The sequence below is a fragment of the Pongo abelii genome, chromosome 10 (genome assembly GCF_028885655.2).
Source record: "Pongo abelii isolate AG06213 chromosome 10, NHGRI_mPonAbe1-v2.0_pri, whole genome shotgun sequence".
NCBI classification, from domain to species: Eukaryota; Metazoa; Chordata; class Mammalia; order Primates; family Hominidae; genus Pongo; species Pongo abelii.
Genome location: NC_071995.2, coordinates 131909993 through 131927886, shown reverse-complemented (window position 1 = coordinate 131927886; position 17894 = coordinate 131909993). Strand labels below are relative to the sequence as shown.

Genomic DNA, 17894 nt, shown 5'->3' with positions numbered 1-17894 from the left:
AGTGAACCGAGATTTCGCCACTGCACTCCAGCCTGACGACAGAGTGAGACTCCGTCTTAAAAAAGATAATAATAAGTTAGTGGCCTTTGGGTATCTGTGATTAGTGGTCTATACCGTGCCAGTCTGTGAAGTCAGTGGTCAGGTGTTTCTGGAGGCTGTTGTGGGGCCACTAGAGTTACTGCCTGGGGGCTTTGTTGGATGGTCACTGGGGAACCCATAGTGTGTGTCACTGAAGGCCCTGGAGGGGCGGCCTCTCGGGGAGAGAGACTGGGTGGGCTGTGAAGTCAGCTGTTGTGGTCCTGTGGGACTGATGGGGGCACATGGGGTGAGTGAGAGTGGAGTTGATGGGGTTCGGTGGTTGTGTGGTCTGGAAGTCTGTGAAGCAGGCCTATTGGATTCAGTGATCTGGGGACGTCTTGGGATGTGGACCTGGAGAATTCTCAGGTGGTCACTGTGAGTGACTGGGGGACTTGGGATGCTGGAGGTTGGCAGGGGCTTGGAGCTGCAGAGTCCAGTGGTTTGTGTCTGGGGGGTGTGTGTGATGGAGGCCCTCTCTGGGACTTGGTAATCTGGGGACCTGGGGGGGCCGTGTTGGTGGGTCTGGAAGCAGATCCGAATGCAAATGGGTCGTGGGTTGGCTCAGGCAAGCCTCTCATGTGTGACAGGTCTTTTTGCCCTTTGGCCCTCTCCTTGTTGCTTGTGACCGCTGATCAGTGACCACTCTTTTTACGTGATTATTTCCTTTTTTGAAAGTTCTCAGTGACCCTGTTGGCCTTAAGGTCTTCCCCTTGTAGAATTTCCCCCTTGCTGTTTGTACCTCCTGGGCCTCTTGCATCCCTCCTGATGACCTCCGGCTCCCCCACCCAAGACCTTTGCATCTGAGGTGCCTGGAGTGGTGTGGTCGGCCCAGCCTTCCGTGGCGGGCTCCTCCTGCTTCAGGCTCAGCTAAAAGCCACCTCCTCCCACAAGCCTCTCCAACGTCTGGGAGGAATGTCTTCTGCCCATTCATCCCTCGGTCACAGTTAAAATTTCCTTTTTTTTTTTTTTTGAGACGGAGTCGCCCATGCTTGAGTGCAGTGGCGTGATCTCAGCTCACTGCAACCTCCATCTCCTGGGTTCCAGCGATTCTTCCACCTCAACGCCCCCAGTAGCTGGGATTACAGGCACCTGCCACCATGCCCGGCTAATTTTTTGTATTTTTAGTAAAGATGGGGTTTCACCATGTTGGCCAGGCTGGTCTCGAACTCCTGACCTCAAGTGATCCACCTACCGCCTCGGCCTCCCAAAGTGCTGGGATTACAGGCGTGAGCCACCACACCTGGCCCACAGTTAAAATTTCTTCTGAGCGCTCACAGTCAGAAATCATTTATTTACTTGGCTGTTTCCCTAGAGGGCAGAGACGCCGTACATCTTGTTGAGTGGTCTTTCCCGTGTGCTCAGAACAGTGCCTGGTGTGTAATAGGAATTCAGCAAATGCTGCTTTCCTAGCGGGTAAATGAGACTGTGTGTGTGTGATATGTGTGAACGTGTGTGTATGTGATGTATGTACGTGTGTGAAAATGTGAGGTGTGTGTGGGAATGTGTATTGTGTGATGTACGTATGTGTTTGTGTGTGGTGTGTATGAGTGTGAGTATATGTGTGTGATGTATGTGTATGGGTGTGGTGTATGAGTGTGTGATGTATGTGTGATGTATGTATCAATGTGTGTGTACTTGTCTGTGTGATGTGTTGTACATGTGTATGTGTCATGTACGTATCATTGTGTGTGCATGTGTGATGTATGTGTATATCAGTGAGTTTGTGCATGTCTGTGTATGTTATGTGGGATGTACGTGTGCATCAGTGTGTGTATCTGTACGTCTGTGATATGAACGTGTGTATCCGTCTGAGTGCGTGTCTGTGTGTGTACATGTCTGTGTATGACATATGTGTGCATCAGTGTGTGTACGTGTCTGAGTGTGTGATGTACGTGTACATCAGTGTGTGTACGTGTCTGTGTGTATATGTGATATACGTATGCATCTGTGTGTGCATGTCTGTGTGTATATGTGTGAGGTACGTATCTGTGTGTGTACATGTCTGTGTGTGTGTGTGTGATGTACATATCTGTGTGCACGTATGTGTATGTGTGATGTACATGTGTATCTGTACGTGTCTGTGTGTGATGTATGTATCAGCGTGTGCATGTCTGTGTACGTGTCTTGTGTACATGTGTATCTGTGTGTATGTGTGATGTACATGTGCGTCTGTGTGTACATGTCTGAGTGTATGTGTGATGTACGTGTATCAGTGTGTCTGAGTGTGTGTGCATGTCTGTGTACATGTCTGTATACGTTACATATCAGTGTGTTTGCGTCTGTGAGTGTATGCGTGATGCACTTGTGTATCAGTGTGTCTGTACATGTCTGTATGTGTGATGTACGTATCAGTGTGTGTACATGTCTGTATGATGTATGTATCTGTGTGTACATGTCTGTGATGTACGTGTGTTATCAGTATGTCTGTACATGTCTGCATGTGATGTACGTGTGTATCAGTGTGTCTGAGTGTGTGCACGTCTGTGTGTACGTGTCTGTGTATATGTTATGTATCAGTGTGTGTGTGCGTCTGTGAGTATGCGTGATGTATTTGTGTATCAGTGTGTCTGTACATGTCTGTGAGTATGCGTGATGTACGTGTCAGTGTGTGTACGTCTCTGTGTATGATGTATGTATCAGTGTGTCAGTGTGTACATGTCTGTGATGTACGTGTGTTATCAGTATGTCTGTACATGTCTGTGTGTGATGTACATATCAGTGTGTCTGTGTGTGTGCATGTCTTTGTGTGTACTGTGTGTACCTGTGTATCTGTGTCTGTGTGTATGTACGATGTACTCAGGGTGTCTGTGCTTTTGTGTGTGTGTACGTGTACATCAGTGTGTGTGCACATCTGTGTGTGTGATGTACGTGTGTATTAGTGTGTCTGAGTGTGTGCGTCTGTGTGTGTGCATGTCTGTGTGTATGTGTGCGTCTGTGCACGTCTGTGCGTGTCTGTACGTGTGCATATGTGTGCGTCCGTGTGTGCGCATGTCTGAGTGTGCGTGTACTTGTATATCACTGTGTGTGGGGTGAGAGGTTCGGTGTAAATGTGACAGCAGAAGGATAAAGTACTCAGGATTCTGAAGGGGGAGGCCAGGGTGGCTGCTTTTGGACTCAGGACGACAAGATGTTGCCTTTGCTGGAGAAGCAGCTGGAGGAGGTCCCCTCTGCATTCACTCAAAAAGGGTCCGAACTAATTCGAAGCTTCCGGGAGGGCAGGGGGACCTTGATCTCAGGGACCCCAGGTTTGGATGCCAGTAACTGTGGGGTCTCTTTGTAGTCAGGGCTCCTCTCTGGGCCTCCTAGACGGTAGAGCCCCCCGACCTGTGTGCCACAAGCCTGAAGGAGCTCCCAGGCGTCTCAGGAGGAGCTGCATCTTTGGATGCCAATCTCTGGGCTCTTCCAGGATGTTTTTTCTCGAGAAATCTGCCTCGAGCCGCAAACCCTTCACACTGCGGACTAGAAAGAGTCCTCTTAGAGCTTCTGACCTTTTATCTCTACTTCAGCTGCGAACGGGCGAAGCCTGTGCCATGCCTCTCCTTTCCCGCCGTTTCTAGGAATTCCTCCCGCCTCAGTATCCTTGCTCTGCCGTTCACCACGGTTTGGGTCAGAATCCAGAGTTTAGCCCGTGCTTCCAGAGAGACTGTGGTTGTTAACTGTCCCTGTTGACACTGGGACCTGTCTCCCCTTGTGACCTGAGTCTTACCTTGATTCTCTTAATGACGGAGAGGGAGACATTAAGAACTCGGGAGCCAATGCCAGGCGCGAGCTACACTGTTCTCCACCTCCTGCTCCCTGCAGATACTGTTGGGGACCAGCCTCAACACCACCCGTAGGGTACCCAAAGTCCGGTGGTGACGAAGGAATGAGAAGAGACAGGTTAAGAGTGCATAAAGAGTGAGGGCCAGGGGGCCAATTGTAAAACGGAGGCTGCAAAAGGCCCAGGGTTCTGGTCTCCACTCTATTTATTGAGTACCATCACTTAGATCTAAGAAGCAGACGTTTCAGGGCGAAACGGTGAAAGGGAGGCAGTGCGTCATACGTGCAATCTATAGCACTGGCGGTTTAAATGAATCTCCTTTGTGCTCAAACAGCATATTTTTAACTTACCGGAGAGTAGCTAGTGGGAGTGGGCTTAACTAGGAGCCTGCACGTCTGGCTTCCAATGCTTCAAAGGAGTGTCTTTCTCCTTGAACACAGTGTTCATGGATAATTGAGCAACTCTCGCTCAGAGCATGGGAACATCACGGCGATAAGAAGGCTTTCCTCCTCAGAGGCCTCTTGTGGCTTTCCACAACTTCTTGTCCCATATTTTTATGGTCAGTTAGTACAGGCACCCCATAAGCCTTTCCCCCAACAGATACCAGGCAGGCGTGAGCTACATTGGTCTCTGCCTCCTGCTCCCTGCAGGTGCCAGGCGTGAGCTACACTGATATCTGCCTCCACAGGTGCCAGGCGTGAGCTACACTGGTCCCCGCCTCCTGTGCCCCGCAGGTGTGGATGCTGCTGGCTGTGCACCGTGGGGTTCCTGAGTGTGGGGTCACCTGGGAACTACCCTTGTCTAATTCTCCAACCCTCAGCCTCTGGGGTACGTGGGAGACTGCGCAGAGGAGTGGCGTCTGGCTCTACTGTTTTTCAGTTGCCCTGGGGCAAAACCCAGCCATTTGCTAATATCCAGTCCTAACTTTCCTCCCTCATTTGAGGCAAGGGAGCGGAGACTTCAGTCATTGCTTACTCTGTTTCTGTGGAACAGTGAAGACAGACAAAGACAAGAAAAGGGCTCTTGCTGTAGGTCTTCTCGCTCAGTTTAGCTCACTTTCTGGAAAGGTGCCACTGGCCTTGTGCCACTTGTTCTCTTCCTGGCTATCCAGTTAGCCCCTTGCCTGTGGGGCCCTTGGCGTGTGCTCGGGAGTCACCTGCTTCAGCCCTGGGAGCTTCAGAGCTGCTCGGCAACCATTCCTGGGCCACGTGGCCCTCGCTCCGCAGGTGTAGATGGCAAGTGCCGGACAAATGTTGCTTGGCAGGATTGTTACGTAAGGTAGAATTTCTGTCCCTCTTGTCTCCAAGTTTACAGGAAGCTTTTTTTGGACATTTCTTTTCAGACTCATTCTGATGAAGGAAAGAGCATCCCTGCGCAGCTGCGTGTCCTTCAATTCTTTGGCTCTGATTCCATGTCTGGCTTAATCTAAGTGGCCTGGTCCATGGGCAGTGAAGAAATTTAAAGTGTAAGCATTCATGTGCACCAGGATGTGGTACTTTTTGAGTTCATTATGCTTATTTCAAATCTTGGTCAGTCTTTTCCATCTTCTGCCTAAGATGATATCTTTTGTGCAGTTTGTGGTCTTTGAAAAAGTTTTAAAAGTTTTTAAAACTGTAACAGATACCGCCTGCACTTTCCTTCAGAAATCATCAGTAACAGCCCAGGCTGTCAGTTTCCAAGGGGTACCTGAGGCAGACCCCCGTCCCTGTGGAACTGAGGAATCATGGAGGGGTTAAGGGCTCCAAAAGTTGGGAGGCAGAGGTTGCAGTGAGCCGAGATCACGCCATTGCACTCCAGCCTGGGCAACAAGAGCGAAACTCTGCCTCAAAAAAAAAAAAACTTTTGAAAAAGTTTTAAAAATAATGGTTATACTTAGTTACCTGATTATTTGGCCTGATTATTTGGGGAAATAAACCTAAAATCTGCCAACCCAGAAGACCTCTCCACAAAAGTAGAAAATAAAGAAAAACAATTTTATTATTGAATAAAAATTAAACGAGGCCAGACACAATGGCTCACACCTGTAGTCCCAGCACTTTGGGAGGCCAAGGCCAGTGGATCACTTGAGCCCAGGAGTTCAAGGCCAACCTGGGCAATAAGGCAAAACCCCATCTCTACAAAAAATACAAAAATTAGCTGGGGATGGTGGCGCACACCTATAGTCCCAGCTACTCAGGAGGCTGTGGTGGGAGAATTCACCTGAGCCCAGGAAGGTTGAGGCTGCGGTGAGCTAAGATCATGCCACTGCACTCCAGCCTGGGTGACAGAGCAAGACCCTGTCTCAAAGAAAAAAATGTGGCCGGGCATGGTGGCTCACGCCTGTAATCCCAGCACTTTGGGAGGCCAAGGTGGGCGGATCACCTGAGGTCAGGAGTTCGAGACCAGCCTGGCCAATATGGCGAAACCCCGACTCTACTAAAAATACAAAAAAATTAGCCGGGCGTGATGGTGGGCACCTGTAATCCCAGCTACTTGGGAGTCTGAGGCAGGAGAATCGCTTGAACCCAGGAGGCAGAGGTTGCAGTGAGCCAGGATCATGCCATTGCACTCCAGCCTGGGCTACAAGAGCGAAACTCTGCTTCAAAAAAAAAAAAAAAACAAAAAAAAACCAAGGGGGTGAATCTCTTTCTCTATTTTGCATGAGGGAAAATTAGGGTTTTTTTCCTCCTTTTAAATCTATATTTGCCCTTCCAGGCCTGTGAGCACATGTTCCCCTCGGGGTGTCAGCTGCTCCCCCACACAGTCGAGATGTGCGTGAGGGAAGGGCTGAAGGCCAGGCTTTAGTCTCTGAAGCTTCTGATGAGTTGAAGCAGGGCGTTCAGGGGCCCAGGACCGAGGGTAGACCTGGGAATTGTGCCCCCTCTTCCGGCTATGAGCTGCCCCCACTCCAGGCAGCTTGTGAGTTGCTACTCCCGCAGCTCCCAGCCCTGGGATGCTAGAGGCAGGAGGTCAGAAAATACCCAAAGAACAGCAGCAGCCTTTACCCCTCCATGATTCCTCAGTTCCGCAGGGACTGGGGTCTGCCTCAGGTACCCCTTGGAAAATGGCAGCTGGGCTGTTACTGCTGATTTCTGAAGGAAAGTGCAGGCGTTATCTGTTCCGGTGTGAACTGGGGAAGAGGCAACATAAGACATTCCCTGCCTTATGTCTTGCTGCCCCCTCTGGCTCCCGTCTGTTGTAGGCTGCAGCCAGGCCCTGCTCAGCCTCAAACCCACGCCTCAGCTTCACCCCAGCCTGCGTCTGCCCAGGGGTGTCTGTTTTTCGTTTTTTACTCTTATATTAGTTCCTCTGATCTATGTTTTCCTTTTATTCCTGGGCTGATGTGGGGGTAGGGAGCCAGAACCCCGGGCTGTTTCACCATCTCTGTCTAAAGTCCATTTTCTGTTTACCACCCTGCCTAGAGATAAGTTGCATTTTACTCTGTAGCACTTAACACAGGTAATTTGATTTAGGTGCCTCCAGGGAATATTGCTGCAGAATGAATAAGCCCTCATGGCATTTCCAGAGCTTCGTGATGTCTGCGCTGAGCAGTTTGGGGTAGTGGTGCTACTCTGGCGGTGTCTGCTTGAACCAGCCAGGGGAGTGGTTTCCATCTGGCATTTATGGGTGGAACCAGGGCTGTTCAGTTCCGTGTGTACTGTAGACCTGGCCTAGATGCAGGTCAGACCTAATGGAGACATGCTAGTAGCTCACATTCCACCCTGCTTCCCACCTGCTAGTCCTGATGTGAACCTACCCAACATATCTAGTTTGAGACTTTAAATAATCTGAGCTCCCAGCAAGAGAACACCAAGATTTAGATTCCCAAATTAATTAGATCATCTAAAATAAAATGTCCACTGCATCCACAGGCAATAGCACTCCGGAACAAGACAATTCATGTGAGATAAGAGAGAAGAGCCCACAAGACCAAGGATGCATTCTCAGTTTACAGACCACTGACCAGAGGCCACTCCAGGGTATAAGGACTAAGAGAAGTCACAAAACAGCAGATTTCCCAACAGCAGCGGAAAATGATCCAGTCACAGGTGGGTTATCGGTTTATCCTTTGTTTCATGAAATGATCCAGTCACAGGGGTTATCGGTTTATCCTGTTTCATGAAAATGATCCAGTCACAGGTGGGTTATCGGTTTATCCTCTGTTTGATGAAAATGATCCAGTCACAGGTGAGTTATCGGTTTATCCTCTGTTTCATGAAATCATCCAGTCACAGGTGGGTTATCAGTTTATCCTCTGTTTCGTGGATGTTATGAGCCTTACAGAAATCTCTGCAACACACAGAAGGGTCTAAATACATTTAAATAAGAGAAAATATAAACTTGGGAAAGAAGATGTCCAAAGACGCACAAAGTAGATTATAGAATCATACAAAAGTCTCAGCTGGGCATGGTGGCTCACGCCTGTAATCCCAACCCTTTGGGAGGCCGAGGAGGACAGATCACTTGAGGCCAGGAGTTTGAAACCAGCCTGGCCAATATGGCAAAACCCTATCTCTACTGAAAATACAAAAATTAGCCTCCCAGCTGCTTGGGAGGCTGAGGCATGAGAATCACTTGAACCCAGGGGATGGAGGTTGCAGTGAGCTGAGATCGCAGCAGTGAGCTGAGATCGCATCAGTGCGCTCCAGCCAGGGTGACAGTGAGAAAAAGAATCATACAAAAGTCTTAAAGTTGGAAGAGGTCAATAAGAAATGGGACCCTTCCCTGTTACAGAGTTGAACTGCAAGCTTTTCTGTTATTTCCAGAAGACATAACAGAAAGGGAAGCAGGAATAGTTAACATGGGTTCCTCTTGTCAAAAGGAAAAAGCAGACAAATTACTCTGGAGAAGCAAATACTTCCGATAATTGCACATAAAGAAAATGTTTTGATAATTATTCATATACATGGCATAGTGGTAAGATCCTAAATAGCAGCCTTGTAATAAACAAATAGGTTTCCTAGGACTATTTCTTGGAGCTCCTCAATGTCAGCTAAGGGCATGAATCTAAAGAATTCAGAACACAGTTTCTTCGAGGACTGAGATGGGGTCTTGGTTGCACATCCTACCTAGATTCCAGTTTTAGGAAAGAAACTTAAATCACCTGGCAGAATTGATCATTATGAAACCTTCAAATGGTCCCCATAAGTATGCTCTCCACTGGAATGTTGATGTGTTTTGGTTGGAAATGCTGCTCCTGTTAGCAAAGGCTTGGCATGCAGGGATCTGCGTTCAGCTCTGTTTCCATACTTTGTTGACTCAAGAAACAGACTGTGGTGTCCCCTCACCTTTCGGAGGAATTCTTACCACCTAGCCAGCCTCTCCCCTCTCACCCTTTCCCTACCTTTCCTTTCTTCCTGATATTTTCTTTTTTTGATGTTCAGTCCTACGCCAGGAGTGGCACCACTGCACTCCAGCCTGGGTGACGGAGCAAGACGCCGCCTCAAAAAAAAAAAAATAAAGGAATAAAGGATGGCTACTCCATAGGCAGAGCAGGGCATTCCAGAAAGCAGGAGGAGGAAGGCGTGCACCCTAGGTACAAGGATGGTGACATGTAGGACAACAACGACAGTCACAGGGAGATGTGCTCAGCTACAAGGGTTTGTGATAAAGGATTGATTTTCTTAATTAATATATTTTATAAGAATCAATATTATTATCTTTAAAGCAAAATTAGAAATGCTTTTGTTCTCAAGACATGGGGACATCAGGACACTCCTGGGCATGGGTCTGTTTAGTAAACATTATTAATCTGTTCCCTTAACTGTAAACATCTAGAGGCCAGGAATACCTCACCTCCTGGCAATGCTGTCCAGCAAGCTCCAGCCTCATTTTCCCTCGCCCTCACTCAAGATGGAGTCGCTTTGGTTCTAATGCCTCTGACAAAGAGCAAGTTGCATCAGTGCAGATGTGAGGATTGTCTCTTTGCCCTCAGCCGAGGGAGCCCTGAACAAAAAGCTCCAGCAGTTTTTTTGGACCCTGCGGTAGGGAGGGAGGGGCTGGGAGTAGAAAAGTACCAGGTACTGAGTCAAAGTGGGGAAAAGTGTCTTCAGGGTTCTCCCCCACCCCAACGAGGAGGTCTTGCATTAGCACCTGAGAAAGGCCTCAGGAGACTGGAGTGCAGGTGCCTGGGTAAGAAGGGCAAACGTGTGAGATCACGACCCCTGACTGCAGCTCCCCTCAAAGACCAGAGTGCGCTGGCCGTGCACCAAGTCTCTTGGGAGGGCAGTTTTCCCCTGAGGCCTGCTGGGTAAAGCCTTTGTAATTGCCTATGCTTACACCTGAACATGCACTACAGGTTTTTGTTTTTTTTTTTTTTGAGATGGAGTCTCGCTCTGTCGCCTAGACTGGAGTGCAGTGGCACGATCTCAGCTCACTGCAAGCTCCGCCTCCCGGGTTCACACCATTCTCCTGCCTCAGCCTCCCGAGTAGCTGGGACTACAGGCGCCTGCCACCACGCCCAGCTAATTTTTTTGTGTTTTTAGTAGAGACGGGGTTTCACGTGTTAGCCAGGATGGTCTCAATCTCCTGACCTTGTGATCCACCCACCTCAGCCTCCCAAAGTGCGGGGATTACAGGCGTGAGCCGCCGCGCCTGGCCGCACTGCAGGTTTTTAACCAGGAGCTGAACTCCTTGACTCCACTCCTTGATTTTTTAGGACCTAAGTGTGAAACAGGCTACCTCATCATGGACCCCAATAGGTCAGACTTTGATGGGCCATGACAATAACCAGGAAAATGGTCTGAGGCAACAGCAGACCATGGCTATGACACCACTCCAAGCAGGACGGTCGGGCCTGGAGGACTGAACATGGCCTCAGCAGTCACCTCGGCAGTTGCCATGCCAGGAAAGACGCCTCACAGCCCACTGGAGAGACAGAAGTATCTGTGTGAATCTTCTTTACCTGGCCTGAGGCATCAATTCAGGCATAGCAGAACACTGGCCAGGAAATTGAACGTGACCTGAACGTCTTCCAGGCTGAGACAGGTCCTGAGTGCGATCCCAGAGGGCACACGTGGTCCCCTAGAAACAAAGAATTTGCAAGGTCAGGTGCCCCAGCCGGGCACGCACACCTCAGATTGTGAGGTTAACAGGGATCCAAGATGGCTTCCCATCGTTGGGCCTCTGTCCAGCCTAGATCATTGGGTTTAGGCCTTGACTTCAGAGGGCCTGCCTGGGACTAAGTTCCAAACCATTTTGTTTATCCATGATATCAGTTTGTTAGTCCCACCTTATCAGAGTGTGGACAGTCTCTGGAGGAGTTCTGCACAGAGCCCAGGAGCCGAGGCAGTCCTCTGCCTCTCCTGTCAGCACCCTGAGGAAGCCGAGGTGTGGGTTCAGCAGCCGGTCCAAGTCCACAGCAGCCACAGTCCATGGAAAGGCAGCAAGAGGAGCTCTTGTGTTTGGTTTTCTAGGAGGAGGAGAAAGCTTTTAGGAGCAGGTCTGAAAAATAAAGATCATTATTTTTTCCCTTTCCCTGAGCCTCCCAGATGCCAGTTTTGTTATGTTTTTCTGTTTTCTGTGTGTCCCATGTAGTAATCAAAGCTTAAGAACAAAATGTCCCCCGTTTTCATTCATATGTGCTGTCTGGAAAGGTTGTATACAAGAGGAACAAAATATTTTTACATAACTTAACCAAAAAGATATATCATGTTTAAGAATAGTTGAGCACAAAATCCTGAACTTTTAAAAGGTTTAAAAATAGGTTTACATATCTTCCGTCTATTTGAGGCTTCAGAAAGGGGATGAAAGGGCCTTGCACCGTGCCCCGTGGAGTCTGAGGTGTCTGTAACTGGAGAAGAAGAGTACGTGATGGAGGGCACCCTGGAGAGGGGCATGTGATGGAGGGCAGCCTGGAGAAGAAGGATGCGTGATGGAGGGCAGCCTGGAGAAGAAGGACGCGTGATGGAGGGCAGTCTGGAGAAGAAGGACGCGTGATGGAGGGCAGCCTGGAGAAGAAGGACGCGTGATGGAGTGCAGCCTGGAGAAGAAGGACGCGTGATGGAGGGCAGCCTGGAGAAGAAGGATGCGTGATGGAGGGCAGCCTGGAGAAGGACGCGTGATGGAGGGCAGCCTGGAGAAGAAGGGTGCAAGATGGAGGGCAGCCTGGAGAAGAAGGATGTGTGATGGAGGGCAGCCTGGAGAGGGGCGTGTGATGGAGGGCAGCCTGGAGAAGAAGGACGCGTGATGGAGGGCAGCCTGGAGAAGAAGGACGCGTGATGGAGGGCAGCCTGGAGAAGAAGGACGCGTGATGGAGGGCAGTCTGGAGAAGGAGGATGTGTGATGGAGGGCAGCCTGAAAAGGGTGCGTGATGGAGGGCAGCCCGGAGAAGAAGGGTGCAAGACGGAGGGCGGCCCGGAGAAGAGGGACGCGTGACGGAGGGCGGCCTGGAGGTACCCGTGGGAAGTGCCCGGCGGGGAACGGCTGCGTGGGGCCTGAGGCCACTTGCCTGAGCTGCGTAGTCCAGGCTGCGGTTACTTTGTCCCCTCCCAGCAGCCACCGAAGCTATCCGTTACAACAGTCAGTTACCCTGTTGCTCGTGAGCGATATGGTTCCTCAGACGCCCCATGATTGGGCCTATTGATGTGTAGCTTGGACTGGGGCTGTTCTCAGATGCAGTGCGCTTGGGAAACCTGAACGGGAAGCAGATCTGTTCATGTCGGGCCTGGATAGTGTGGCCCAAGTCAGTGGAATGTGTGGGGTTAGCTGGGCCAAACCACAAGGAAACAGCGAAACATTGATCTACCTGCCGAGAATGTCATGGCCAATTGACCTGGGAATCTGCCTTTGGGCGGTGTTAGCCTTGACCAGAGTCTGGAAAGCAGGACAGCTGTTTCCCGTGGTTCACTATCTTCTGAGAGCAGAAGCAGCACACGTGGAGGCTCAGTCTAGGCCATGTCTGCATCTCTGTGGGACGTTTCTCGTGGCTCCATGAGGCGGTCAGTCACATATCTGCTTGCTCTGGAGTGGAAGACATCTTACTCTGCATTTAGCAAGCGCAGTTGGGTGGTTTGTGTTTCCTGGGTCAGCACTGGAGTCTTTGGTGAGCACCCGTATGGGTAACAAAATGCTTCTTAGGAGCAGAACTGATTTTTATCTAGATGTCTTGTCCTTAGGAACAGAAAACCAAATGTTCTCTGTTCTTATTTATAAGTGGGAGCAAAACATTGGGTACACGTGGACACAAAGATGGGACTAGTAGACACGGGGGACCTCAAACGTGGGGAGGGAGGGAGGGAAGAGGGAAGCCTGTTGGGTTCTGTGCTCACCACCTGGGTGACAGGATCAGTCGTACCCCAAACCTCAGCATTACGCAGTAAACCCACAAAACAAACCTGCACATGTACTCATGACTCTAAAATAAAGGAAAAGTTGAAATTATTTTTTTTTTTTAAATCCTGTCTCCACCAGGAACCTTGTTTTACCTGCCAGTCTGAGGCTGGCTGGCCACCTGATCCAATGGCCAAGGAACTAGCGATAGCCTGAGTCGGGTGGATTCAGTCTTCCTATGCTGCTCTGTAACAGCCCTAACTGCAGCAGTTCCCATCAGGGACTGGGGGCAAAGGCTATCAGGGGTGTACGTAGATGAGACATCAGCATCAACAATACATTCAGGACTGGGGACCACATCATAGTCCTGTAGCATCCACAGTACGTTGGCTGTACACCACGTCTGTTGTGGGGAGGGCAGCTTTCCTCCATGAGGCCCACAAGGTAAAGCCTTGGTGATTGTTTATGTTTGTGCCTGAAATTTTGCACAGAGCTTTTTAACCAGGAGCCAGCTTCCTCAGAGGAGTTTTAAAACATGTCCAAGTTCATGTAATCAACATCACAGTCAGGACAGAACAGTTCTGTCACTGCACAGGAACACTGTGCGGCCCCTTTGTGGCCATGCATCCCTTATCCCTGGCCACCACTATCTGTTCTCCGTCACTACAGCTTTGCCTTTTCCAGAATGTCCTATAAATGGAATCATGTCAGCTAGGCACAGTGGCTCACACCTATGATCCCAGCACTTCGGGAGGCCAAGGCGGGCAAATCACCTGAGGTCGGGAGTTCGAGACCAGCCTGACCAACATGGAGACACCCCATCACTACTAAAAATACAAAAATTAGCAGGGTGTGGTGGCCTGCGCCTGTAATCCCAGCTACTCGGGAGGCTGAGGCAGGAGAATCACTAGAACCCAGGAGGCAGAGGTTGCAGTGAGCCGAGTTGCCAGTCCAGCCTGGGCAACAGAGTGAGATTCTGTCTCAAAAAAATAAAAAATAAAAAAATAAATGGGATCAGCCTGGCACGGTGGCTCATGCCTGTAATCCGAGCACTTTGGGAGGCCTAGGCAGGTGGATCATGAGGTCAGGAGATCAAGACCATCCTGGCTAACAGGGTGAAACCCCATCTCTACTAAAAATACAAAAAATTAGCTGAGCGTGGTGGCGAGCACCTGTAGTCCCAGCTACTCAGGAGGCTGAGGCAGGAGAATGGTGTGAACCTGGGAGGCGGGGCTTGCTGTGAGCCGAGATCGTGCCACTGCACTCCAGCCTGGGCGACAGAGCGAGACTCCGTCTCAAAAATAAAAAATAAATAAATAAATAAATGGGATCATATATGTGACTTTTTGACAGTGGCTTTTCTCACTCAGCATACCGTTGAGATTCATTCATATCTTATTGGTAGTTTCTTCCTTTTTCTTGGCGTGTGATTCCTGTGAATACTGTCCCATGTATGGATGGGCCACAGTTTCTATCCATTCACTCATTGAAGGACATCTTAGTTGCTTCCACTTTTTAGCAGTTTTGAATAAAGCATTCATCTGCATATAGGTTTGAATATAAATTTTCAGGTGAATGTAAGTTTTCAGTTCACTACTTGAGTAAACACCTAGGAGTGGAATTGCTGGGTTGTGTGGTAAGTCTGTGTTCAACTTTATAAGAAACTACCAAAATGTTTTCAAAAGCTGCTGTACATTTTACATTCCCACCACAATGAATGACAGTTGCTCTTGCTCTGAATCCTCACTGATATTTGTCAGGTGTGTGTGTGTGTATGTGTGTGTGTGTGTGTGTTTTAGCCTTCTAATAAGTACATAGTAGTTTTTCATTATAGTTTTAATTTGCATTCACCTTTTGACAGATATATTGAACATGTTTTCATATATTTACTTTCTATCCATACATTTTCTTTTTTTTTTTTTTTTTTTCCGAGACAGAGTTTCATTCTTGTCGCCCAGGCTGGAGTGCAATGGCACAATCTCGGCTCACTGCAACCTCTGCCTCCTGGGTTCAAGCAATTATCCTCCCTTAGCCTCCCCAGTAGGTAGGATTACAGGTGTGTGTCACCATGCCTGGCTAATTTTTGTATTTTTAGTAGAAATGGGGTTTCACCATGTTGGCCAGGCTGGTCTTGAACTCCTGACCTCAGGTGATCCGCCTGCCTCAGCCTCCCAAAATGCTGGGATTACAGGCATGAGCCACCGCGCCCAGCCACCTTCCATATATTTTCTTTGGTGAAATGTCAAGATATCTTGTTAATTTTTAAAATGTGGTTATTTTCTTAGTAAGAGTTCTTTGTATCCTGGATATGAGTGCTTTAGCAAGTATGTAATTTGCAAATAATTTTCTCTTAGTCTGTGCCGTGCCTTCTCTTTCTCTTAACATTGTATTTTATAGAGCAAAAGTTCTTAATTTTGAAAAAGTCCAATTTATCAAATTTTTTTCTTAAATTGATCAGGCTTTTGGTGTTGTATCTAACTCATTGCCAAACCCAAAGTCACACAGGTTTTCTTTGGTTTTCTTCTAAAAGTTTTATAGTTTTTTATGTTTAGGTCTGTGATCCATTTTGAGTTAGTTTTGATATAAGGTGTGAGGTATGTGTTGAGATCCCTTTTGCTTATGAGTATAAAATTGTTGAGACATTATTTGTCACAAAGACTGTAGAATTGCTTTTTGTACTTTTGTGAAACAATTGAGTATATTTGTAGGGGCTTCTTTTTGAGTTCTGTGTTCTGTTCCATTAACCTGTGTTTTTATCCTTTCACAAATGCCATCCTGCCTTAATTACTGTGGTTGTATAGGAAGTCTTGAAATCAAGTAATGTGAGTCCTTTTATGTTTAAACTATTTTGAACATAAATGTGCCTCTTTCGTAGGCAGCATATAGCTGGGGTTGCTTTATATTTTCCATTTCTGAGCTTTTGCTTCATTATGAATTTCTTCTGGTCTATCTTCCAATTCACTTATTCTCTCTTCGTCTTTTTCTAATCTACTCTTAAGCCCTTCCATTGACTTCTTAACTTTACTTATTATGCATTTTATCTCTAGGAGTTATATTTCATTTTTTTTCAAATCTGCTTATTCATTTATATAGTCTTCTGATTATTTTTTGTACTTTCATTAACCTCTTTTATTTCTTTGAATATATTAAATATATTTATTTTATATTCTGTGCTGACAGTTCAAATATCCTAAGTCTTTTATACCTCTCCTGTCTTTTTTTTTTTTTTTTTTTTTGAGATGGAGTCTTTCTCTGTCGCCCAGGCTGGAGTGCAGTAGCACCGTCTCGGCTCACTGCAAGCTCCATCTCCCGGGTTCACACCATTCTCCTGCCTCAGCCTCCCGAGTAGCTGGGATTACAGGCACCCACCACCACGCCCAGCTAATTTTTTTTTTTTTTTTTTTTTTTGAGACAGAGTCTCGCTCTGTCACCCAGGCTGGAGTCCAGTGGTACGATCTCTGCTCATTGCAACCTCCGCCTCCCAGGTTCACGCCATTCTCCTGCCTCAGCCTCCTGAGTAGCTGGGACTACAGGTGCCCGCCACCATGCCCGGCTAATTTTTTTGTATTTTTAGTAGAGACGGGGTTTCACCATGTTAGCCAGGATGGTCTCGATCTCCTGACCTCATGGATCCTCCTGCCTTGGCCTCCCAAAGTGCTGGGATTACAGGCGTACACCTGGTTAATTTTTGTACTTTTAGTAGAGATGGGTTTCACTATGTTGACCGGGCTGGTCTCAAACTCCTGACCAGGTGATCTGCCTGCCTTGGCCTCCCAAAGTGCTGGGGTTACAGGCATGAGCCACCGCGCCTGGACTATTTTTTTGTGTGTGTGTGTGCCTTCTGGTTTATCTTTTACTCTGTACTCATTTTTCTTGAATCTTTATTTGTAAGAATTATTTGGATCTCTTTCTCTAAATAGAATTTGCATTTGATTCTGCCGGATGCCTGAATGCATGTCCCCCTCAAAAACACTTTAGAACTCTCTGTGCTTAAGGTTTTTGCAAAACACATCTCTACTGGAGTTCAGCCCACACACCCATATAAATCTAGCTTGTTATAATTCTCAGGGACAATTTTTGACCTCTGTGTAACACTGACATTTGAGGCAAGAAATTGATTTTCTTTGATTTTTTTTCATTGACCCACACACAGAGTACTCCTTGTGTTCCAGCTTTATGAGGGAAGATAACCTATTAGTCCCCTGTGCTGGGGCTTATTCTAAGCTTTCCTCCTTTTTCCTGTGTCCCTTGTAGCTGCTGGGACTGGAATGCTCAAAATTACCTGAGTCCAACTGAAAGCTGGCCTCTGCTTACCTCTCTAGGTTTCCACTTTCCCTTTTAAAGAGGCCAGGACCATTCCCACTGCTCCCACTCCCTCTCTTATATTCCTGAACTTTCATCCCTCAGAAAGCACACTTTGTTTCCATGCCTTTGCTCATGCTGCTGCCTTGAGAGTGTCCTTTTCCTCTGTAACCAGGACTTTCTAAAGACCCTTTTTAAGCCTTACTGTCTTTATAGCACCTAACCCAGTGTTGTTAAATCCAGTGTTTTTATCCCCATTTTGGCTCTATATTCTGTAAATGCTAGTTTCATACCCCTGTAACTTTATTCACTCTGGCCTGAAAGGTACTTGAGAATGTGATTTTTTTCTACTCATTTTTAAAATTCTAGTACCTGTTATGGTTCCTGGAATCTTTTTTTTTTTTTTTTTTTTTTAAGACGGTATCTTGCTCCGTCACCAGGCTGGAGTGCAGTGGCACAATCTCAGCTCACTGCAACCTCTGCCTTCTGGGTTCAAGCTATTCTC

The 17894-nt window shown here is 47.8% G+C and overlaps 1 protein-coding gene and 1 long non-coding RNA gene across 13 annotated transcripts in view; one reads left to right on the top strand and one right to left on the bottom strand.

The window, feature by feature from the left end:
- The window catches only part of ZNF605 (zinc finger protein 605), a 34818-nt gene that overhangs the window by 3709 nt on the left and 13215 nt on the right, over positions 1 to 17894 (top strand). For 5 of the 12 annotated variants that reach the window (XM_002824025.5, XM_063712380.1, XM_054528479.1 and 2 more), the window contains exon 2: positions 7690 to 7866. In XM_002824025.5, the coding sequence (XP_002824071.4) occupies positions 7852 to 7866 (15 nt within the window). In that variant the 5' untranslated portion in view covers positions 7690 to 7851. Of the gene's footprint in view, positions 1 to 1053; positions 5304 to 7689; positions 7867 to 7903; positions 8006 to 17894 lie in introns of those variants that run through there. The other 7 variants (XM_063712377.1, XM_063712374.1, XM_063712378.1 and 4 more) reach the window with 5 other exon arrangements.
- On the bottom strand, positions 7703 to 12967 carry LOC129049370 (uncharacterized). The gene is made up of 4 exons (XR_008512432.1): positions 12564 to 12967; positions 11049 to 12450; positions 10722 to 10840; positions 7703 to 8107 (listed from the first exon to the last, which is right to left on the bottom strand). It is a non-coding gene; the product is annotated as an uncharacterized LOC129049370 (long non-coding RNA).